This window comes from Sinohyriopsis cumingii, chromosome 14 (assembly GCF_028554795.1).
Source record: "Sinohyriopsis cumingii isolate HCF-2022 chromosome 14, ASM2855479v2, whole genome shotgun sequence".
Lineage (NCBI taxonomy): Eukaryota > Metazoa > Mollusca > Bivalvia > Unionida > Unionidae > Sinohyriopsis > Sinohyriopsis cumingii.
Window position 1 is genome coordinate 90,932,450 of NC_142974.1, and position 25,962 is coordinate 90,958,411.

The 25,962-nt window shown below is 34.4% G+C and overlaps 1 protein-coding gene across 1 annotated transcript; it reads left to right on the forward strand.

Moving 5' to 3' along the window:
• The first annotated feature begins 354 nt into the window (after positions 1-354).
• LOC149784368 (disintegrin and metalloproteinase domain-containing protein 8-like) lies at positions 355-24,890 on the forward strand. The gene is made up of 14 exons (XM_089932425.1): positions 355-449; positions 972-1,195; positions 2,815-2,901; positions 3,072-3,231; positions 5,063-5,183; positions 8,987-9,065; positions 12,591-12,674; positions 12,936-13,081; positions 14,219-14,271; positions 15,258-15,387; positions 15,891-16,058; positions 19,171-19,306; positions 20,118-20,231; positions 21,233-24,890. The coding sequence occupies exons 1-14, from the start codon at positions 365-367 to the stop codon at positions 21,818-21,820; spliced, it is 2,175 nt and encodes a 724-aa protein (XP_089788551.1). The 5' UTR covers positions 355-364; the 3' UTR covers positions 21,821-24,890.
• The last annotated feature ends 1,072 nt before the right edge of the window (positions 24,891-25,962 follow it).

Here is a 25,962-nt window from a genome sequence, read left to right on the forward strand (position 1 = left end):
TGAGTCAGGAACTTACACAAAGAATGCAAGAAATATCACGTCTGAAGTACCCGATATAATCTCACTTTCTTTACAAATGCTGTGTGTCATCGTTCAGTGGTCACGATTTAAATTCTGTTAGGTATATGTCATACACGCACTTAATAAAACTATTTCATTAGCTCATGCGACACAAAAATTTGCTGGGTACAAGGAAGCACTTAGAGTTCATAAGTCAATTTTAGGAAAAAAATGATTCTAGTAAATAAGTACATTATTCGTAATCATCCGGTTAAGAAATTGTGGGGTTGGCTATCTAATATATAAGGAGACTTCAAATATACAGCCGTTATATTTCTTGTGTATATTCAGATAGTTCCACAATATGAAGGAAATTATTACTTTTCTAGCTGTTGTCTATTGTGGCACAGCACTAAAATTATTTCCTGAAATTCATCATGACGATGAGGGTAGGAATCTATTATCTAATTGCTGTATTCTTGACATCGAGTGTGTTTTAATTTAAAATTATATATAATAGAAGAGCAAGAATTAATCAAATTCTTAATGCACAGTGACACAGTAAATATTAACTGGTATACTATTTTTAAACCTTATTTATATCCGGGAACTAGGCGTCCCCTTGTCTTTTGAAATAACATGCTTTTTTATTTCTCCATAAATATACATTTTATACTTGTTTACATTAGTTTAAAATAAATGTTATATTCGCCAGATATTGTAATTGTAAATAACTAATAATCTACTATGTAATACCTACATTAGATGATTTGAGGTGTTCTTCATTAGTACTGATAGTGTTAGATGGATTGTTGTGATAGGTGGTGAAAATGACATGTAGTGCGATTCTGTTTAGCAATTATTATTTTGTACTGCCTGTTGTATTATATAAGTGACGGATAGTTCGTTATTATAAATACAAATAAAAGTCAATTAGGTTTCGGAAACCACTGAGTTTTTCTCTGCTTTAGCTGTTACAGTCTACGTTAACCATCACCAAGGTCGGACAAGAAGAAGTGATTCTGGCACAACAGATGGCGACCTGTTTCAAGAAACCATGAGTTTTAGTTTTGACATTGACGGTCAACAGTATACATGGCACTTGAAGAAAAACAGGCTGTTGGGACATCAAGTACCCATGGTTTTAGTGACAGATGGCAAGTTTACACCAGTGCTGGATAATACAAAAGAGAGGGTAAGTTTGAGAACCTGTTAGCATGTCGACTTTGGGTAAATAATGTTGTCAATATCTTAAGGAGAGGTACGCGATAAGTTTATAACATCTCAATTAGAGAGCAACTCGACGATTAAGGTAAAAATTAGTTTTCATTCAAATACTCTCCAGCAATTAGTTTCGAGTCCTTCTATTACGTGTCCCAAATATGAAAACAGTTCGAACTGTACAGATGTACATTTTATGTGGATAATTTTATTTATAGAATTGTGTATTCTTAGAATTTCTTAAATGTTGTTTAGAGGTACTTCCATCTTGTTTTACATTTCTGCTTCCACAGTAATGGTGGTCGCAAATTTGCGCTAGACGAAACGGCACCCTGAACGCTCCCTTAACTCAGAAGATAATAGTAACGCAAACTCCGCGAAAAGTTCTCAGCCCAGTATTGGCGCCCAGAGCGGTCGTCCGTATCGCCCGCCCCTTATGACGGTCCTGCCCAGAACAGTGAAAAGAAGAGCTGAAACGAACAACTTCTTTTTGTCTTTTTAGAATATTTGTTGCATGTATTCAGAATGAACTAAAACATTTTTCGATATTAATAGAGATATAACGGTTATATTTTTTGGCGTGAGGTTTATGTTGGTATTTATTGACACCCCACAAACGCAAATCCACATACCGTCAAGTCGCATTGAAAACAACTTGGACTCGGTCGTCAAAATCTAAATGACATTTTAGGGCTCGTTGACATTTTCCATTGAAAGGGATTGAAATTAATAATAAAATGAATGCAGGTGATATTTCCGTTTATCTTCAAACTTAACAAAATCAATTGTTTAGTGCTGATGACGGACTGCAGGTAAATCTAGGCTGTAATTCTCGATTCATTATTCAGTTAAATCCAGGGATTATCTCAGAAATATTCTCTAGCAAGTGATTTTATTCCAAATCAGAATTACTCAAATCGCATGTTCTTACAAACTTGAATGGAGCGCGAAATTGTCCAATTACTCAAATCGCATGTTCTTACAAATTGAATGGAACGCAAAATTGTCTCATAAACAATCAGTGACTCGATTAATGTGAAGAAAATACGCAATTAATGTTGGGTTACGTTACATAAAGGTTGAGTCGATATTCATATGACCACTGTGCCATATCACGGTCATTAGGAACTATCTTTCCCTTCAGTTTCTTTGTAAACCACATCGCACCGCACTCAACACCGATCTTAACAACAAAAAGCATAAATAATATATTAAAAAAATATGTGCAAAAACTTAGCCATTTCATTCGTCAGTTTTTAATTTCTAATCTGACTGTCGCCATTGTTAGGATTCTGACTCAGTATTGTTACCCTGTGAGTGGATGTTCTATTCAATTTGCAGATTCGAAGTTGTTCCCTTATCACCTTCTTTAAAGCTGCAAAGTTTAAAAATAAATTTTTGTGATAGTCCGCACGGCTGACTGCTGAATGTGGTTCGTTATAGGTTTCGCTACTCGCCTGGAAAATATAAGAATAGTCGAACACTTATTTCCCATTCCAATGTTTGCGAAAAAAGTATTCTGTATTCTGTTTGGAATATTTAATCGTTTCAGTTTTTATCAAAAGTAATGTATTTAATATTTGTTTCCACTAGGATTATGCCTTTTATCAGCTATTGGAGGACGACAGAGCAGCCTCAGTTTTGGTTAGATGTCCGGATATGAAGACGCCCTGCCAGTTGGTAAGACAATCTCTCTCTCTCTCTCTCTCTCTCTCATAATTCTTAATCCATAGTAACGACAAGCTAACACAAAATATAAGTGCCCTTTGCATTTTTCAGACTTTTCAGTCTGTTATTTATGGTTAAAGACTTGTTGTCTGTAAGGTAGTTTTCACCGGTTTTATTTACAGCACGGACACGTCAGTATTGGCGCAAAACATTATGTCGTGGAAGGCACGGATGGGGTGCTGAAAGGCAAGCTGCTCTCTTCAGTTCCGCACAAGATCAAACAGGTCAATCAGTGGCAGAATTTCACTGGAGATGCTACCCGTATTAAAATTAATATCACAGGTAAATGCCTTATCTTGTAATTCTAAACTTCATTACACATTCTTATGATGTCAGTCAGATCCGCTTTTGTTCTCCTTCATTAAATGTGACTTGTCAGCGTTTCATCCTGGGCGTGTTATCGAAAATTGGGAAATTGTATTACGATTTTAATTTTCGGCAAACCGTTCTATATCAATCAATATTATTTATTCCAATATAATATTTCGTTTCGAATTTTCATGCTGTTTTCGAACACAAGATCTTCTCAGATAGAGGATAAAGATATTCGATTGATACAGTCACGTGCTACTTGAAAATTGACCACCGTTTATTTTTGCGCAGTTTTATTGGGTATTATGCACACTCCCATTAAATAGACATATGTACTTTTGATCTGGCGCTCATTCAAGCAGAGTCAGGGCTTTTTTATTTAAAAAAAACAAACAAACATCATTTGACCTAATCCGGCCTTGGAATAAAACTGTAGATTTTATTTTTTTTAATATATTTTCTAAAAGTAAAAAGCGTTGATTTGCATGTATGTCCTATGTGCATCTGCATTATTACACCGAAGAAAAGAGGTTCCTAAATTTTACAAATTTTAAATTTTACGATGCCCTACAAATATAGCTGTATTTTCTCATAATAATGATCGTATTTGAACGAAAATGAAGAGATTTAAAAATATGTTTCTAACACATTTCATGTGTGCATTGATACTGTTAAGAGGCTGGGTTATGTAGAACCATCACAGAGCGATTGTATCTGAGAAACTTCAGAAATAAACAGCAAATTTTACAGATTTCTGAGTTTACTTGTAGGGATTCTCGTTCTTTGTTTTATTTATTTAAAGATTCGAACGTGAATTCTTGTGTGTCCTTAGTAAGTTTGCAGGCTAGACCGACAACAGACCTACATTCAATTTTCAGTTGTCACTTAATCCCGCTTGCAGTCAAACTCAATCAACGCCCAATATATCCATCATTTTCAAACAAGAATGTGATGCGACTTAAAAGACCTACTTTAGAAAGTTGATTATATTTAATTACGAGTTTGTTTCCTCAGAAATGTTTATCGGTTGTCGGAGACTGCTGCAGATAGATATACAGTAATGTATGGGTAACACATAGCAAATGGGCATGTACATTCAGTCAATGACTGTTTCCATAATTCGTGTAAACTATTATTAATAGGTAATACATGAAGTCACCATTTTGCTGTCATGATGGCACTGATTGATTGTATAAATATACACTAGAGTGTCTATAGATGACACACTTTAAGATCTGTTCATCCTCTCGTGAAGAGAGGGAGAGAATGAAAAGAAGCAGAAGAAAAAATCTTAAATAGACCTAACTATAAAATTACAGGTATGAATAACACACATAAGGGCAAATATATTTCCTAAATGGGAGAAAGATATTCACAAAGTAGTACCGCCACAGTTTCGATATCATATTTCTCCTTCTGACATATTTCATTATATTGCTATGCAATACACAAACACACGTGCGCACGCAACCCTTTCCCTACCAAAAGTTAGCTTTGCTTGCATGGGCGTCCGCACATAGGGGCAAGGGGTTGCAAGTGCCTTCATTCCCGATTTTACCTCTAAACATGTTTTGGTGTACATTCGTAAAACTTAATATCTGAGCACTACATGTTTGCCCATCTCCCTCTCCGTGAAAACAATTTTGCGGGCACCTCGGTTTGCACACAATCAAAGATGGTTAAGTATTAATATTCACTAAGGTTTACGGCCTTTATCGTTGTTCAGTACTTTCACCATATGTAAGTTTGTATCTGAAGCGGCAGTTGGTTGACCTAAATGATGACAACCATGTATTTATAGACACGGACAGTGTGGTGGGGAGACAAGAAGCGACAAAAGAGCAGACCAGGGAGAAGCGCCAGGCCCGAATCCGGCACGTAGTGGAGGTGGAAATGGTCATCGATTATACCATCTATGATTAGTAAGTTGTTCTTGTTGTTATTTGGGGTCTAACTCCATTTTTCAGCACATGACATGCTATACATGGCGGATAGTAGATCTGGTGTTGCAAGAACCTTGAACAATCCCGGAAACAACCACCTACCCACTGGAAGCTACTGCCAAGCTTTCTCAAATACCCACGTGGCCGAATCTGAGATTCGAACCCACACACAGAGAGGTGAAAGGTCGGCGATCTATAAAGAGAAGCGCCTTAGACCATTCAGCCGTCCGGGACCCCTAAGAATAGTAAGCAAAGTTCTCTTTTAAGTATATCACCTTTAGCATGAGATGCAGCCGTGGTAAATTGACCGATTTACCCCTGTCTTGAAATGTGTTTTATTATTTAGTTATTAGTGTCCATTTCTAAGACAAAGCACGATGTGCATAAATCATATAAGAAGAAAAATTAAAATTGCCAGTGTATTGTTGGCATTTATAAATGATGCACGCATGATCTCGAAAATGTTGTACTTTTACAATTATAAACAAATGGTTGTACAAGTACCACATATGCACTGAACAATGTGACATGAACTGGCAAATCTGGCTTAAGTCTCGGGTTTTAATTACAAGTGCAAGATTTTAAAAAATACTGAAAACTCAGAGAACGGTTGGGAGCTGATTAGAAAAGATGATTTGGCGAAAAGTTCACGCTAGATTTTGACCGATAGCTCTCTGAAAGTGAAGATAGATGATCGGGCTTGTTAAGTATTTAATGTTTTGCTTCACAAATGCATGGAAACCTTTGAAAAGAAAAGTATTTTCTTCCCACCTCCTTATGTGTATCACTCTCTATCTTTGAAATAGACGGTAAAAGCATAATAATCAAACGATAGAGGTAACTCTTTCTACTGCGGAAATGGCTTTTCTTTTTAACTTCTATGTATGACTTGTCACTCTGAGTTCAGGTCTTTGAAATTCTGTCATTGTAGTAAGAAATTCAAATCATCTGAGATTTTTTTTTTTATACAGATATACCTATAATAAAGCAAGTAGGCAACTAATTACCTAGGTGAGCGGAGGTGCAATATAAATCTTCAATTTCTTTGATGCCATTTAATTTTTTTGCAAATAATACTTTGCCTAAAAGAATGAATGCTTATCATCCATCCTCAATGGTATAATGACTGTAACGACTGTAGTTAATCCAGAAATCATTTATGAATTCATCTTGAGGAAATTCAGTTTGACACAATTCCCAGTATCAATATATGTATCAGAATGCGACTTTTTTTTATCACATATTTTGACATTCTTGCCACAATGATAGAATTTCAAAGACCTGTGTTGTGATGTATTTTTGACAAATTACATTACCAGATCATGTCTTTCTACTACACTATACATAGCCTTGTGTGAATACTAGGGGGTATGATCAGATTGAATCTGGCTCGCCCGACAGCTGATCGTGGTTTATATATTCAATGCATGTATAGTCTGCTTCCGGTCCAGTACGAGTCGCAACCCGCCTCTTGTCTGTGAAAGTTTTAAAGTGCTTATCCTCCCATCTGTTTTTAGCCCCTTACTGATTTTACGAAAGAAAGCACAACAGAGATAAAATTGCACAAAACATAGTAACTTGGATATCCCCAGATAGCCCCTAACATTATAATCTTTGTTCGCGTTCAGTACCAGCTATTTGATTGACATATATAGGATGTATGAACATTATTATTATTATTATTATTATTTGTTGTTGTTGTTGTTATTATTATTATTATTATTATTAGTAGTAGTAGTAGTAGTAGTATTGTAGTTTTTGTCATTACTGTTGCAATAACGATACAAATAATTCCTAAATATGAGTATAAATGTTTAATAAGCATATAAACTATTTCGATTAAAACTGTTTCTTTATTTCAAAATCTGATTACATTCCTTAATTTTGAAATTATGATATAAATCAGACATTATTTTACAATATTATTTCTTTCTTTTTTTGTATTATTCATTGACCTGGTGAAATGAGTTATCATTGTTTGAATATTTTCATTATTACATTGATTCCGTATGTATATGTAAATGCTTCATCCTTTACAGTACTGATGTACCTAAGTTTATTTTTAACTGCGCGAGCATCCTCGTCACAATCATACACGTTATCATACCTATTAAGTTGCTCGGTGAACTAAAACTAGCATTGCTTCAACATTGCACTCGTCTTTGAAGACTTAATGTTTCCAGTTTGCGCTAAAGAAACAAGGATTGATTTGAATTAGATCGTAATTGTGACAGGTAAATACTTTTGAAGACATGAGATGGGGTACCGGAAGCAGACCTTAATTCTGCTGATGTATATGCATCACACATAACGCATTAGTAATAAAATATAATTCTGCTTGTCCACTTAATCTGTCTGTCGCCTCTATGTTTATTCTTACTTGTTGAAAATATCTACTTTTTCAGTCACATACTTTCTATAATTTGAATTCCTATTAACATTATATTCCATGAAATTGAGCTCCCACTATGTGCTGAACTTTAAAAAAAAAAACGCCCACCTTGAGTTAAACTTAAAAAGGCTAACCCTATTTTTAACTTTAAAAAAACGCATGCTTTGTGTTGAACTTATAAAATGAGCACTATGTTTTGAACGTTTGCTGCATAATTTGGTTTTCCATGGTTACAACGTTCACTAGTTTTGTTCTAATGTACTAATAGCATTAAAGCACACGAGCATGATGGACTAAAGAGAATTTTGATGAAAAGATTTATCAATCTCTTAAAAGTTAACACATAAGTAAATTATATATTTTTATGCCAGAATTTCTAGATTATGTGGTGTATAATTAGATATTTTCACCCTTTCGGAGTAAATCTTGAAAAGTCTACCTAAATGATCCATACTTTTCATGTTTTCGATGATAACAATGTACCGAGTTGTACACATTATAAGATGATAACACTGTACCGAGTTGTACACATTATGTAATGATAACACTGTCCGGAGTTGTACACATTATGTGATAACACTGTACCGAGTTTTATACATTATGTGATAACACTGTACCGAGTTGTACACATTATGTGACGATAACAATGTACCGAGTTGTACCCATTATGTGATGATAACACTGTACCGAGTTGTACACATTATGTGACGATAACAATGTACCGAGTTGTGCACATTATGTGATAATAACACTGTACTGAGTTGTACACATTATGCGATGATAACACTGTACTGAGTTGTACACATTATATGACGATAAAAATGTACCGAGTTGTGCACATTATGTGATGATAACACTGTCCCGAGTTGTACACATTTTGTGATAACACTGTACCGATTTGTACACTTCATTTGCTAACACTGTACCGATTTGTACACATTATGTGATGATAAAACTATCCCGAGTTGTACACATCATGTAATAACACTTTAGCGAGTTGTACACATCATGTGATAACACTGTACCGAGTTGTACACATCATGTGTCCTTAAGTTGAGGTCGAGATAGAGATCCAGATCTAGAGTAACATGTATATATAAGTGCGAAAGTATCATGGAGCAGAGTTATTATATGGACGTTCATAGACAATTATACACTTAGTTAAGTTTAGAGCAGCTATTTAAGAGATTACCTGCATTATCAGTGATGGTAATGCATTGTATGGTCTACAGACACTGAACACCGATTCTGCAAGCAATATGGTTCCAACTAGTAGATTTAACATTAAACTTTTTTTGATTAATCACAAATATGAAAATATACATTTTTAACACGGTGAGTGTAGTTTTCTTTACTTAAATCGTCTGTTTTTTTTTTCTTTTCTTTTAAGCTGGCTATCTATATCTGCTGGGAATGATAACGTGGCAAGGGACGCTATCGAACAATATTACGAACTGGTTGCTAACAATGTAAGTAATTATTCATTTTTTTGAAATTTTTTCGAAGCAGTGTGTGATGGTTGAGCGAAGTCAAACGATGTATTAAATTAAAAGGGTTGTGTCAGAGCTGTGACAATATAATTTAAAGGCAATGGATTTTGTTGCAGTGCTAGTATAACGGCAGCTGTCCTTATTCGAGTAGATCGATGGCTGGTGATCGAGGCAGAGAGCAGTGCAAAATAAAGTTCCGTGTCCCAGGTTTTCTTGAATTTCTTGCAATACCAGATGAAGACAAAACTAAACGTAGATTGATCGTCGCATTTGGATAATGACTGTTTAAACTCAATACAGTACTTAAGAATCGAACCGCTCCCACTGCAGTGTTCTCGCTTGTCTTGAATCATTATTGTTTTCTAATATATTTTGACGCGCAGCTTGAAATTTTGATCCTTAAGTAATTACGATTAGAAAATAGGACTTTACACTGGATTGCTTCGAACAATTCTTGCAAATGTTTCAAACAACCGATAAAACTCATTGTTTTAAAAGTCCCATAGGTCAATTTGAGATATCAAACATGATGTTTGGAGAGTATGATAGATATAAGTGGTGCAGTTGAGCAAGATTGTATTATGTATTACACGTGACTTTGAAATAATAATAAAACCTGAGGAAAGAAGAAACTTAGAAGACAAACATGAAAAGTCAACAATAAATTAATTCGCCTGATTGAGACAAATAGAAACCACGCAATGTACCGTTGTAATGGTTAAGAATATAAACCAGGCAATATATTCCGAATATATATTCTTAAGAGAAACAGAAAATAGTGAAAAGCAACAAGCTTTGTATAATTCAAGAGAAAATTTATTTCTCTGGAACACAAAGTGAAAATAAAATGAAAGAGCTTACGGCATTGCGAATTAAATTTCAAAATAGTTATAGAATTACAGACACGAGTCCTAAATATAAACGTTCTGAATAAACTTTAGTGGAAGTCCAAATTATGGCCGACGATGTGCCTGCATCGGCTCGTATGATGTTATTGAACCAACCGTTGTTTTTTTTTTTTTTTTTTAAACACAGTAATATAATTCTAGATTTGAATTCACTATTAATCCCAAAGAATGTCTCTGTCCAGGGATACTATTTTTATGAGCACTGTGTATTTCTAGAGAAAATTCACTTGAATTAAATTATTTGAAGAAATAAATACCAGCCCAAATGATGTACTTGACACAACAATAATACTAATTGATTCAGCTACATCTTAAAGCACGAACGAATAATCTTTCCAATAACAAGAGTATATATTCTTCCATTTGAACTCGGGTCACAATTAACATTTTCTATTAAAAAAAGACAAATACTTAATGGAAACTAACCTTCTAGAAAGTTCTTAATGTTTGCAAAATAAAATTTTAGTTATTATTAGAAAGTTTGTTACTAAAATTATAATATACAAGTTGAACTATGTCAGGTTCGCAAAGTAAATTGAAGGGGAATTCCAACTACCTAAGATCCTGGCACAAATAAACATGTTTACTTCTAGTAATGATGATCCTGATATTAAATTCATACACATAATATTTTAGCTACCTATTAGTTGTTTACAGAATTTAAATTTTTTTTATTCAGGTCAAGTAGAAAATAACTTGATTTTGGGTAAGGTTAACTCCAACATACAATGTTACATTACGATACCATATAATGAAATAAAAACAAACTAGAGGAAACTAACAAACAATACAAATTAAATATACAAAACAAATGTCTGGATGCAATATTTAACAATAAAAACAATGCAATGTCTTCATGCCATAATTAAGAATATAGTTACGAGTTTATGCTCTTAAGAAAGGTAACAGAAAAGAGTGAAGACAACAAGCTTTGTAAAATTTAACAAATAAGTTATTTCCCTAGACTACAAAGTGAAAAATGAGAATAAAGAACTTTCATTTTTACGAATTAAATCCAAAAATAATCCAAGAATTAAAAAATACAAGTCCTATCAATGAAAAGTTCTAAGTGAATCACAGATCAAATCCCCATGAAAATCAAGATGGAAGGTGATGACGTATGCCATAGTCAGCGTTGTACTGATGTGTCAACAGTCTCTTGTTGAATCACTGAAAATATTATTCCAGTGTTTGAATTTCATATAAATTCCAGTAAATGTCCTTGTCCAAGAATTAATTTAGAGCACTTTTGTATTTCCAAGAAAAACAGTCGCTTGAATTCAATAATTTGAAGAAAACAAAACAACACAAAACAACTTGACGTCTTAAGTTTTAAGGCACGACTGATAAAATTCTTATCATAACGTCAGTTATAAGACTAACTAAAACGCAAAACAGATTCCCGGATGGGGGTCAAGAGTTAATCCTTCTGGAAAAAAAATAGAAGTTTGTTCGAATTAGCATGTGCATCAAGTCACGTAATCCAGGTATGACATTGACTCAACTAAATGATTCATACTCAGATAAAGAATTTTTAAAAATAGTTTTAAAAAATTGTTTACCAAAACTGTCACTCATTTTAAGGTCAGCAATGTTTCTATTATTAGGTAATTTACATAAATGAAATAAATATTTAAAAAGAATCAATCAAGTCAAACAGAACTGAACTTAATTCTGAAAAAATCAAGCCAGTAAACAATATCACATTACAATAGCATGTAATGGGATATAAGATTAAACTAACCGACAAATAATTAAATTAAATATACATAACAATATAAATTAAATATACATAACAATATAAATTATGCAATGTCCTGATGCAATACTTTCGAATATTGCAGATACAGTGAAAATATATAACATAATAGAACCTTGACTACATTTCTAAAACTGTAAAAGCAGAACTTAAATATAAACGATTATAAATCAGTGTATGAGATACTGAACAAGGAAAATTAAATAAACAAGAATAATGATTATTTAGGTATTTAAGCTATATACCAGTTTATACGTTTATTTACGTTTTCAGCGTTATAATTAGATTTCTGAAGATTATACGCCTCATTAAACTGCTCAAATAAAACTTAATGTGTAATGTAATCCTTACTTTTGTAAGTAATATATCCATAAGAATTCAATTGTCGCACGTAATTTGTCAACCAATCAGCTTTTAAGCTGTTCAATTCGCTTTTTATCAGCCGGTATCACGTGTTGAGACCGAATAGTTAACGACGAAGATTACACTTGCGGAATCAGTTACGTTATCTTATGTGATCTGATGTAATGCAATTTTATTTTTAAACGTGAAAAATTTAATCCAATCGTAAAGTTTTAAATATGTTCAACTATTCAAGGTCAGTTATCATTACAAGTAGTTAAAATTTACAAACAGTGTCATCCTTTACTTTACTGGAATATACCTGACAAAACAAGCTCGTCATTCGACGGACGTAACACTTAAGTAGCTTACGCTGTCCAGAATAAAAGCAAAATATTTTGTTTAAATCTAGCTTTATTTTTTTCTATTTGAAATAACAACAGTGATATTTTTTTTTGAAATAACCGATTCTCTCTCCCTCTCTCTCCATATCAGATGGACCTGAGATATCAGAGTGTGAAGGAACAGAGCTCTACTATATCCGTCAATGTTGTACCGCTCAGAATCCTCATTGACCTTGTGAGTATATCTTTTCACTTTGTTTAACACAATCTCTACAAAGCTGGAAATGACATAATTAAATACAGAGCTGAAATATACATATGTGAAGTGTGAAAGAGCGAGATTTCTTATGCCATCTTCTAGCATTAACATCATCGTTGCTATAACATTATTATCAACACCACTATAACTTTCACCACCCGTGTAACAGCTAAAACAGGTATCAATGCTGTTCTATCTCATTATTACTATTATTATTATTATTATTATTATCTGCAGACGTCCAGTTGGATTCGCGGAAATTCAAGGATCGTGCAGTCGGTGCTGCAGGTAGAGGCAGAGAAGGCGATGTATTCCTTCAGAAACTGGACAGTACAAAACCGGCAGCAGCTGACCAACTACGACCACATAATGGCTTTTACAAGGTATGTCTGTCTGTCTGCCTGGTTTGAAACTGGCCAGTTACAGTCAGGTCGAGAGGTGTGAGTGGAACTAAAATAAATTGACGCGAAAAAGCAACTGACCATTTTTACAACGAATTAAGCGATGATAAAACGAAACAACAACCCGGGTTAATGAAAACGGTACGGCCATTGAATCAAAATTATGCCAGTCATTCCCAGACTTCATTTCATTTAGCAGAGCGCCATGAACTCTAAAAGTGATTACTGCCGGTTGGGAAATTGGTGGGTGGGTACATTAGAACACTCGATTCATAACACAGAACATTTTGGGGACGTTCTTCATCCGCCATGACTTGCTGTTCTAACACGAATTCCTTCGTGAATGCAGAAAGACGAGAAAAACAGAACGACAGGTTTATGCTAGACGTGCAGGACCTGAAAATAATTTCTCAAATTAATCCGTTGTTGAAAGGGATACTTAAAAGTCATGCGTCCACACACACAAAAAAAAATGACCAGGAAAACGTTCTTGTTAACATCGATACTTATCACACACTATCCACGCGACTAATACAGGCAAAAAATATAGTTCTCTTTTAATAGCTAGTCTTTGTAAAGATTTCGAGTTTCCTAACAATATTTTATTTGGTTTTATGTAAGGCTGAAACATGTGTTTGCAAATTTTATTTTGATGTTATTCAAAATTATCCTTTGACCCCACACATAATTAGAAATGAGTAATACAGAGGGGCGTTAAACAATGACGAGACTTGCATGGAACTAAACGTTTGTATTTTCCAATTACTCTTCTTAGTTGCTGTTAAATTCAACACTTTTCACGTTTTAGTTAGCTTAATATTACAAACTGATCACATGTTGCAGAGGAAATGTGCTCACAACTTACTACGGATGTACTAGTCAGACTGGATTGTATTTCACTGAGAGAGAATCATGTATTCTTAAATTACAAGTTCAGTTCGTTGATTCACTTGATTTAAGTGTTCTGTCAGACTTAGTAACTTAAATGCAAAGGAGAGCATGGCATTTTGACACAACCAGAGTGAAGGAAACCCTTATATACCTGAACTAAGTCAATTAAGAGTATGCCAAATAAATGCATTACATACATTTGCCAATCTATTTAACTTGTTTCTTCAGGGGTGATCTCGGCTTTTACGATACAACAGGCTTGTTTTATTCAGGAAACACAGGTAAGCTTTGGTTACGTCACTTCCAATGTTTTCGAATTACAGAGATAATCAATATATATATATATATATATATATATATATATATATATATATATATATATATATATATATATATATATATGTTTGCTGAAACGTGTTGAAGTATACATTGGCGGAAGGATTTTTATTACCCCAGACTTGAAAAATTTGGTAGTTCTTTTTTGAGGTCATATGTTTCATCCCACCGCTTGAATGTGAACTCTGCCACTAAGATAGACACTTTGAAATGAAAGGAAATATAGCAATTGTAAAGACTCTGAGAATGGATTCTATTTTGCATTAGACCGTAAACTTTCTGATAATGTGAACAGCCAATATTTTTTGCTGCGAATTTGTAACATCAAACCATGGTTAATATTATCAAAACCATTAATCCAGGTAAAAATCCGCCATTTTGTTGTAGAAAGATGAATTGTATCAAAGCAATATTTTGCATTATCCTCTTTTGTAATGTAGAAAACGTTTACTGGCAAAAACCTCTGTCCCTATGCATTTTGACCATTTATCACTATGCTTTGTTATTCCGAATATTTTAAATGAAATGCCTGAATGAATAGGCGCGTTATTAAAATCACGCTAGCTTTTAATCTTGTACCTCATTTCCTTGATAGTAATTTGTATTTGGACAATATGTGAAGGACCATGGGAGTAGTTGATATTTTGTCAGAACTGGATCATAGTGAAATTTAATTGCAATATCTTTTTCTCCCCCAAGTGTAAATAAAACAATGCTTACAATAATAACTGGACGAAAATTTGTATAATTTATGACCTTTTTCTTTGTTTCTTTTACCTAATGAAAAATTATAAGGCTAGGACAAAGCTAAAGAACTGCTGTGTTCCATCTTTTGAAATATTTCATTATAATATATTGACACACATATAAAGGCTTATGAGATTCAAACAGCTCTCTATTGTTTGAATGAATACACACTTTTTTCTTTTAGGCATTGCTCTGACCAATGCGCAGAATTTTGTGAGTCTTGTATGTCTCAGCCAGACAAACTCTGTGTCGCTCATAGAGGACAAGACGGCAGGAGACGCTTCCTCTGTTGCCGCACATGAACTAGGACACAGGTCAGTCTCTCTCTCTCTCTCTCTCTCTCACGTACACTGATAAAATAGATGGTAGAAATATAACATAATTTCTTCTCTATTAACCGACTGCACGGCGATGTAAAATTGACGTAGTATATTATTAAATATTTTGCAATACCATTTAGCGTTTTTATTTTCAATGATGTAGAGTCTTGTAGACGTTACAAATACCCCCACCCCACACATAAAACTAATCGAGGATGAAAATAGGGAAAAGTTTTTATTAAGAATTGTAGATACGGAAAGCTTTTTTGTATACTGAACATAATGAAATAATTTTCTCGTAGCGTTTATTCATTTATTTCACCTTTTTCTGCAAAATGTAAAGAAGTTCAACAACTGTTGGCCACTTTAATCGTGGGGAATTATAAAATTTGACGGGATTTACGTTGGCTGTCTCAGCCTAAGACCGTAAAATATCTTACATGTTTCCACAGCTTGAAAAACTGGCTATCAGGTTTATTGGATATTTCTATTTACAGCCTTGGTTTACCACATGACGACATGTTCTCCAAGGCTGATTGCTCGAAAGAAACTCAATACATTATGACATCGGTGAGAGACGTTAGAGATATGACATCTATTAAGGCCCCCAATCCTTGGAGATTCTCAAGATGCTCTGTAGAAGGTCTGGAAAAGGCCCTAAATGGGTAAGTTAGCAGTATTTAGAAGGTCTGGAAGAGGCCCTAAATGGGCAGGTTAGCAGTATTTAGAAGGTCTGGAAAAGGCCCTAAATGGGTAAGTTAGCATTATTTAGAAAGTCTGGGAAAAGCCCTAAATGGGTAAGTTAGCAGTATTTAGAAGGTCTGGAAAAGGCCCTAAATCGGTAAGTTAGCAGTATTTAGAAGGTCTGGAAAAAGCCCTAAATGGGTAAAAGTTAAAAGTATTTAGAAGGTCTGGAAGAGACCCTAAATGGATAAGTTAGCAGTATTTAGAAGGTCTGGAAAAGGTCCTAAATGGGTAAGTTAGCAGCATTTCGAAGGTCTGGAAAAAGCCCTAAATGGGTAAGTTAGCATTATTTAGAAGGTCTGGGAAAAGTCTTAAATAGGTAAGTTAGCAGTATTTAGAAGGTCTGGAAAAGGCCCTAAATGGGGAAGTTATCAGTATTTAGAAGGTCTGGAAAAAGCCTTAAATGGGTAAGTTAACAGTATTTAGAAGGTCTGGAAAAAGCCCTAAATGGGCAGGTTAGCAGTATTTAGAAGGTCTGGGAAAAGCCCTAAATGGGTTAGTTAGCAGTATTTAGAAGGTCTGGAAAAAGCCTTAAATGGGCAGGTTAGCAGTATTTAGAAGGTCTGGGAAAAGCCCTAAATGGGTTAGTTAGCAATATTTAGAAGGTCTGGAAAAGGCCCTAAATGGGTAAGTTAGCAGTATTTAGAAGGTCTGGAAAAGGTCCTAAATGGGTAAGTTATCAGTATTTCGAAGGTCTGGAAAAGGCTCTAAATGGGTTAGTTAGCATTATTTAGAAGGTCTGGAAAAGGCCCTAAATGAGTAAGTTAGCATTATTTAGAAGTCTGGAAAAGTTCCTAAATGGGTAAATTAGCAGTATTCTCTTGACTATGTTACTATTATTGCTATAAAAACTCTGACCGGTCTTCTAAAATGATGTGTAGTAACGTCGTTGTTCAGCAGTATCGGTGCAAATGGTCATTTCGAATTTTGTATAAGGCAGAAAATGTTGACTGATTGTTGTCCCATTTTGATAATTATAATTATTATTGCTGACATTGCTCTTTTGTACTACTCACTCATCCAGCATAGAATATCCCTGATGTTACGTATAATTGAGACCTAGTGGTTAGAGCGTCTGCCTCGGAAGCGGGAGGTCGTGGGTTCGATCCCCGGCCGAATCATACCAGAGACTTTAAAAAATGGTGCTAACATCTGCCTCGCTCAGCATTAAGAGGTTAATGTTAGGACTGGTCGGCCTGGTGTCAGGATAATGTGACTGGGTGGGGGGACATCCTGCTACATGTCTGCGGCATGATGCCCCAGTGCTAGATATCAACATAGACTGTTTCACTGCAGACCTATTAGCGATATGACTGAAACAGTGTTAAAGCTACGTTAAAAATCTAAATCACACACACACACACACACACCTATAACTGCCTTTAGTTTATATTTCAACTGGCCAATGACAGTGTAAGCTTATGGCATGACCCTCCATCTGTCACTTGTAGTCTGTCCGTTTACATTTAATAAATTTGTGACATTTTCTCCAAAACCGCTGAGCCCAATTATAATCAAACCTTTGTAAACATTCTTATGGCATAATGGCATATGTTCTATATAGGTTCTAATTTTGGTTACCTCCTTATGTTAGGAATCTGTACTACCAGTTTCTAAACGTAATTTCGACATCTCATTGAAAACGACTGGTCATTTTGGCTTGTTCTTTGCGTGAACACGACGAAACGTTGAAAAAGAGACATGCTCTACTGAAACTATTTACTGTACAACTAGAATATCTCATAATTTTTTCAGCGATAGTCAACAGTGATTGTACACAACCAGGGATAAAATTAATGGATGACAAACTGGAGGTGTCTCAGTATGATGAAATCAAACAAATCATATGAATGGCAACACTAATAACAAATCCGAAATCATTCAGACGTTCAAAAGGACTGAACAAACGTGGCAAACTAATAAAGTAAACTTTCTTGTTGGTCATTGTCCTGTTTGCTTGTTGATTATATATAGAGACAGTTTGTCAAACGTAATATAGTTTCTTTATGTATTAGTGGCACATGCACAATTGTGCGCACGGCACTATAATTAAACTCAACAACAAAATGTATGAGTGGTTAAGTCGGAGACAGCGTAGACTCGATAACAGAACCGAGGTCTTGACATGCTGCAAAGAACAGTATTTACGGCATCTTTACTACAATCATCGATGTACGGATGCTTACACACCTACCAGTCAGTTTTACGACCAAAACATATCAAATACGTAGAAAGAATTGTTAACTGGACAATCGACCTACACATTACACTAGCTAGCTGTAAAAAGATTTCCATACAAGAAGTATATGTTAGTCTCAAGAATGATCAATGGCTGGCAGATATTCTTGATATGCAGGCGTACTAAAAGGACAACTAAGACATTGTTGATGTGCAAACATGCTAAAATGATAATGCAGACATTGCTGACATGCAAGCATATCCGACAGGGATGCACATACAGTGCACATTGTTGGTTCTGCGAACTACAGAACAACAGCGGCACGCAGACAAAGACGAGAAAGAGAAAAAGGAAATGGAATGTTTGATTTGATCGACTGACAAACTAAAATTATCAAACAAAAGATAAAACTAAAATCTAAAAAGTTTTAAGATCTTCATTAAGAACAACAGCCATTTTCTATCAGACTAAACCATCAGTTGGGAAATAAAATCTACGGCGAAATAAACTATACGTAATCAGCATTTCTCTTTCATAGTATATATATATATATATATATATATATATATATATATATATATATATATTTCTCTTTCATAGTATATATATATATATATATATATATATATATATATATATATATATATATATATATATATATATATATATATATATATATATATATGTATTTGTAATATGCGACTGGTTGATAGAACAAGGCAATCAATCCAAGATAAACGAGGCGGCTTATGCAAGAAAGAAAGGTGATAATTGACAAGTATGACGCCAAACCGGTCATTATTTTCGGTGTGTTTATGCTATTATTACTATTATTATTATTATTATTCCTGCAGGATTCGGTGTACGCAGAATCATTCCTATTCTGAGACACAGTATAATCGTATCACGAATTTAGAGCAGCCGGGGAAAGTGTATGATGTAAACACACAATGCCGGTTGGCCTATGGAGAAGGTTCTTACATGTGTGGGGTAAGACAATCACAAACATGACGACAACGTATACATGCAAGTTAGCTTTGGATTTCAAGATCTTAATATTTCATAAGAATTTCAAATTGAAGAACCATATTTAAGTTAGTAACTTCTCGTTTATGCAACTTAAAAATATGTTTGTGATATTTTAATTATGTCACTGAACACAGTGTGTAAAGTTTGGGGAAATTGCTGGTATAGTCTCAAAGTGTAATGATGGAATTTATTATTATGGGGCCCATAAGCGATTCATGATAGAATTTATGAGGCTGGTGCACATATGCAACTAGGTTTTTAAATACAAAGTTAGCAGAACGGACGTTGTTTACAAATAAGATAAATATAACATGCGGCATATCATATGAATTTATTATATTTTACTGATATTTGAGGGGATGGGAGAAATGTCATCAGTCTATAATTGTGGGTCTTTTCATATGGTACTTTTTCCTACAATATGTTTTACCTGGAGTTTAACATGGCAGTGAGTGATCAGTATATTTTGTTCTGTGTCGATGTAATTATAAATAAAATCAAGTCGGTTGGTAAGGATCTCTAATATTGCCTCTGTGATGACATTTGGCAGCAGAATTATAAATCTACCATTCTGTGACCCTCTTGATTAGTAGGGATCTAATATTTTTTCTCTGAAGAAATTTGGCTGCATAATTGTAAAAGTACCATTTGGTGACCATCTTGATTAGAAGGGATCTCTGATATTTTTTCTTTGATGACATTAGCTGCATAATCATAAAAGTACCATTCGGTGACCATCCTGATAAGCTATATTTTTGTGCTTATTGTATAGGCGCTGAGCGAGTCTATCTGCTGGGCAGATATGTATTGTCGAGACCCCAACGACACACGTGGTTCATGCTACTCTGTTCATGTCATGTCTGGCACGGCATGTGCAGAAGGAAAGGTTGGTATCTAAGAAAAAATGTTTGCTGTTGCTAATATCTGAGCTAATTTTGTCAAAAAGTATTTTATTGTGTGCATTTTGTGTATGCATTAATAATAGAGTGTAGAACATATCCAAACAAAACTGTCCATCTTTTGAAATGACGTTTCTCATACAATACATATATGATTACTTGTCATCCAAAAGTAATCTGATGGTATAAACGTTCTGCCCATAATCAAGCACAAAACCTTTCAATTTGTTTTGCAGGCGCATATCTGGTGTAGAAGGATATGCTTTACGCAATTTGTATTCATAAATACATGTTCCAGTATCTTTGAGGATATATTTAAAAGCTATTTGACGGTTTTTATATCTTAACACAATCTAAAAGCCTATGATTTTCTTAATTTGATGTAAAGCTAAATAGGAAATCATCACAGTTTTGCAAATATCATATATGTATTAGTGCTCTTTCAGTCTTCTTACCAATGTTTATTTTTCAAATCTGTTGTTATTACAGAGGAATGCCAAAAAATGTATGTGTCATATCTTTGAAGAGCTATGCTAAAATCCTTGCTTCAAGAAGTGTTTGGGATATTAAGGACATTACCCAAACTCGCCAAAATAATTTTTTAAACAAATAATATTAGTGACAAAAAATACAAAAACGTCAAGTAATTAAACCTAAATGAAAGACAAAAAGTGTAAATGACCATATACAAACGAAAGGCATATCCCTCTAAACAGAAACAAATGGTTTTCATTTTATTGTGAGAACATTAAAATGAATGGCGCTAGTAGATAAGGGCACTTGCCCCCCCCCCCTTCACCTCTAAACATGTTTTGGCCTACATCAATGAAACATAATAGCGTACCACTACATGTTAACCCTTCCAAAAAAAAATTCTGCTGGCGCCCCTTCTCTGCATATCTTAAAGTTAAGCCCATAAACCTGTATTAGTTCGAGCCTCACATGTGAATTATGAACTCTCCAATAGATATGAACCTTGTATTTGCAGTGGTGTTATAGAGGTGAATGTGTACAACAACCCACAACAACTACATCAAAACCTACCAACATCTCCACCGGCAGAACTACGAGCTTCCAAACAAATGCAACAACCATGCAAGGAGTATCTAGCAGTAGAATGTTGACGACGATTAATAAAACACCCTCAACAGCCAGTACAAGAAAGAACGAAACGATAATAATGATTTCAACGACGGCCAGTACTCTTTCATCATCTACGACAACAAAGAAACTATCCACAACAACAACTCGTGTTTCAACTAGAAAAATAGACCAGCCAACAACAAATAGTTTAAATACTACAGCGAGAACGTCGACAGGAACAACTGTAACGACTTCAACCACTTTTAGAATCCCATCAACTATAAAGACTTCAACCACCATTAGAATCCCATCAACTATAAAGACTTCAACCACCATTCGAATTCCAACAACTGTAAAGACTTCTACCACCACTCGAATCCCATCCACTATAAAGACTTCAACCACCATTCGAATCCCAATTACTTCTAAACAAACACCACCGTGTGGCCTGTGGTGTCGTATTCAAGAATGGTATAGAAACATCTTTGGATAGAATGCAAGGTTTACGACACACTAGCTATACATTATCAAAGTCGTTCAAATGCCCACTACCAACCAACCAACCACTCCCCTACCTCACTCCTCACCAAAACATTGATGTGTTTCTCGAAAAGCAAGATGTGAGATGTAGATCTAGGGATTATGTTAAGATAAAATGTTTATCGGTTTCCAGTTGGTAATATGGTATATATCTGCTGAATGGTTTAGGAATATTTTTTTAGTTTTGTTATGAAATTGTGATCACTCGTTAGGTTTATTCAAAACAAGTCTGATCGTTGTAAAGGCACATGTTTTTGATCGGCAACGTTCTTTTTTTTTTTTTTTGAATAGATAGGGAGAGGAAGAATGTGTGTGTATGTTTGTGTTTGTGTGTGAGTGTGAGTGTGAGTTTGTGATTTGGATTTTTAACGTAGCTTTAATAATTTTTAAGTCATATCTCTACGATGTCTGCAGTGTAGCAGTTTATAGTGATGTCTAGCACTGGGGATTGTGTACCTGGAACGAAAATGGAAGATGTAGTTATATACATGGCATATAGAGATTGTAAAGGAATTTATCATACATTTCCATTATACTCTGTGTGGGTGCTTGCAGTGGATGTTGTGCCTATGCAGAGAAAATTAATCGAGTAATACAGGCTGGATCTGTAGTTGTCATTTGAACATCTTCAGAAGCCTGGGATGGTATTTCAGAAACATATAGAGCAGAAAGTGTGACTTGCAGAAAAGTGGGCACATTTGTATATGCTAGGTAGAACGTTGCTAAATTGTCTTTGCCCAACACTTCTTGTGATATACCATGGTTAACATAGTTGAGTATTTTCCAACGCATTCTTATCTCTTTGACAAAAGAGCCATTCAGCTGTTGACGGTTAACAACACATTACGAGAATTATTTAAATTTCAGAATATCAGGTCACTCTACAACAAATGTCTTTATTAGTGAACAGTGCACCAATGCACTTCTTCAAAGTACTTCCCACGTGCCTTTTACACCAGCTTGATTACCCAATCTTTAAATGTCATTTTATATTCCCTATTTGGTATTCTGTTCATACATTGACACGAGCAGAAAAAAATGGAAGATTAGAAAAAAGTGGCTAATTAATGACCGTGATAATAGAAATACATTCCACATCATCCTAATCAGTTGCCCTCTCCACAACATAAAACGGTTTTCCAAAACGTAAGTAATTTCCATGGATTCGTCACCATTTTAAAAGAATGCAATTACCTCGAAATTGGAGAATATAACAGAAAATTACACTTGTACGCTTTATCCAAGTCGGCTTGGATATTAGTCAGATAATTCCTTAAGAGCTCCCAGATTTTACAGCACGCCGTTTGTTCAGTAACATAATTGTTAATTGTTTTCCTTCCCCGATGTAGTAGATTACTGACATGTACCTATGTTGCATCACGTGCAGACATCTGCAGTTGTCCAGCAAGCTGTACTGGCGGCTTCTATATATTAGAAAGTAATTTGTATCTCTTTCGGTATCAGATTTATATTTATTTACATGCTCAAAGAAACAAGAATGTTTTACGAAAATAATCAGAACATTTTAATTACCTCCGCCTAACAATCAAATAATATAGTTTAAGTCTAGATTAAACAATATCCAAGTATACTTTTGGCTGCTTTTATTTTGTTTTTAATTTAGTTTTCATGACAAAAAGTGAGTGTTTTTCCTTGGCGTATTTGGAGGATCTAATTTAAAGCGTTTCAGGATGTTGTCATACTCCTCTATAACTGGCAGCTAACCTAGAGCTGGTTAATTGAAAAATGCCTGATAACTATGTTTTTGATATTTCTCTCACTTCAACGAGTTACTTATATAATGACGGGTCAGTGTTTTAAACGTCCTTGTGTAGAAAACAATTCTGAAATGGAACATTTAGTGACAAATTCTCAAAGTTCTGCCATTTTGAACACAACAGTTGGATGCAGAACACCGGCGATCAGTGGCATTGACCTTGCTACTTGCCATATTTGTATCTAGGTTTATAGAGAATGTAGTCTAGTCAAAGGAAGTATATTTTGTTCTCAGAAAAAGATGTCAAAGTTTCTTTCACCAACAATTTATTCCAATTTTCCAAAGAAAATAAAGTTTCTTATATTTTGAAGACATGCTATTTGTCTGCCTTCACCTACAGTGTTTACTCTTTCACTTTGCACATAACTTTATTTATAGAGTTAGCTAAGTTTAGAAAATTAGTTTATGTAACTGTTTATATCATTCTAATCCAAGGACACTCAAATGATTTCGATGGGGTGATACAGTACAAAAAAGGAAAATGTCATTGGAAATGGGCGGAAAACACAGTTACACGCTAAAGTACGCCAAACAAAAAAAGAATCGTGTCAAAAAAGTTATTTTGTACAAGCTCAATAAAAGAATGTTCTGGATCAAATTCATACTTTAGAAAAGAAGCTTCCGGCGAACAATACGTCATCTCCTTTGAGTTGCACCTAATAAACGCTGTTATGGTCTGTGAAATGCACATGATGTATTAAACAAGGATATACAATAGCGATTACAGTCGGGGTTTTCGGGGTGATTTTCCAATTCCTGGCGAAGATTACTGAGCTTATTCAGATTAAGTTTATGTAGAAATTAGTGCCACTGAACCTGATCATATTATTAAAGGACTGACCAATGAAAAATGTTGTTATATTTACCAACTAATGCAGCCGTAATTATTCTACCCTGTCGCTTGTATTGTGTGACGCGTATTCTTATAAGAACCGATAAAAACAAATGCATTAATCACAAAGTTTTACTGATTTCCAAAACTTATTTATTAGCCAGAAACTGAAGGACAATATACATTTGACAATCTATCCATGAGTTCGTTGTTAATTAGATTTAACTTATGAATTGTGCTGATGCTTCTACAATAGCATTGATGGTGATACACATAATCATTTATTTTATTTTTTTAATTAATTTTGTCATTATGATATGATGTTGGAAATTTGTTTTACAATCACGTCAATCGTGGCAGGATACAAACCTTTTATAAACATTGGTAAAACATATTAAAATCTTGTATACAAAATGATCTCGTGTTTTTATTCAATTTTGATCAGATGAATTTTGCTACATGTGTTTAATAATAAATGAAGCCATTTTACCATCTTCTGCACAATGATGCATTGTGTCGACTAGATAGGTACAATGTAGGAAATATAGAAACTAGAACACAAGTTTGCTGATGTATATGTATATGGCTAATATAAGACACATGTATATACATATTGCTGATGTAAGACATCCGTATACACATATTGCTGATGTAAGACATCCGTATATACATATTGCTGATGTACGACACCTGTATATACATATTGCTGATGTAAGACATCCGTATATACATATTGCTGATGTAAGACATCCGTATATACATATTGCTGATGTAAGACATCTGTATATACATATTGCTGATGCAAGACATCTGTATATACATATTGCTGATGTACGACACCCGTATATACATATTACTGATGTAAGACATCCGTATATACATATTGCTGATGTAAGACATCCGTATATACATATTGCTGATGTAAGACAGCTGTATATACATATTGCTGATGTAAGACATCCGTATATACATATTGCTGATGTAAGACATCCGTATATACATATTGCTGATGTAAGACATCCGTATATACATATTACTGATGTAAGACATCCGTATATACATATTGCTGATGTAAGACATTCGTATATACATATTGCTGATGTACGACACCTGTATATACATATTGCTGATGTAAGACATCCGTATATACATATTACTGATGTAAGACATCCGTATATACATACTGCTGATGTAAGACATCTGTATATACATATTGCTGATGTAAGACATCCGTATATACATATTGCTGATGTAAGACGTCCGTATATACATATTGCTGATGTAAGACATCCGTATATACATATTGCTGATGTAAGACATCCGTATATACATATTGCTGATGTAAGACATCCGTATATACATATTACTGATGTAAGACATCTGTATATACATATTGCTGATGTACGACACCTGTATATACATATTGCTGATGTAAGACACTTGAATATGTATGTGGCTGATGTAAGACAATTGCATATACATATTG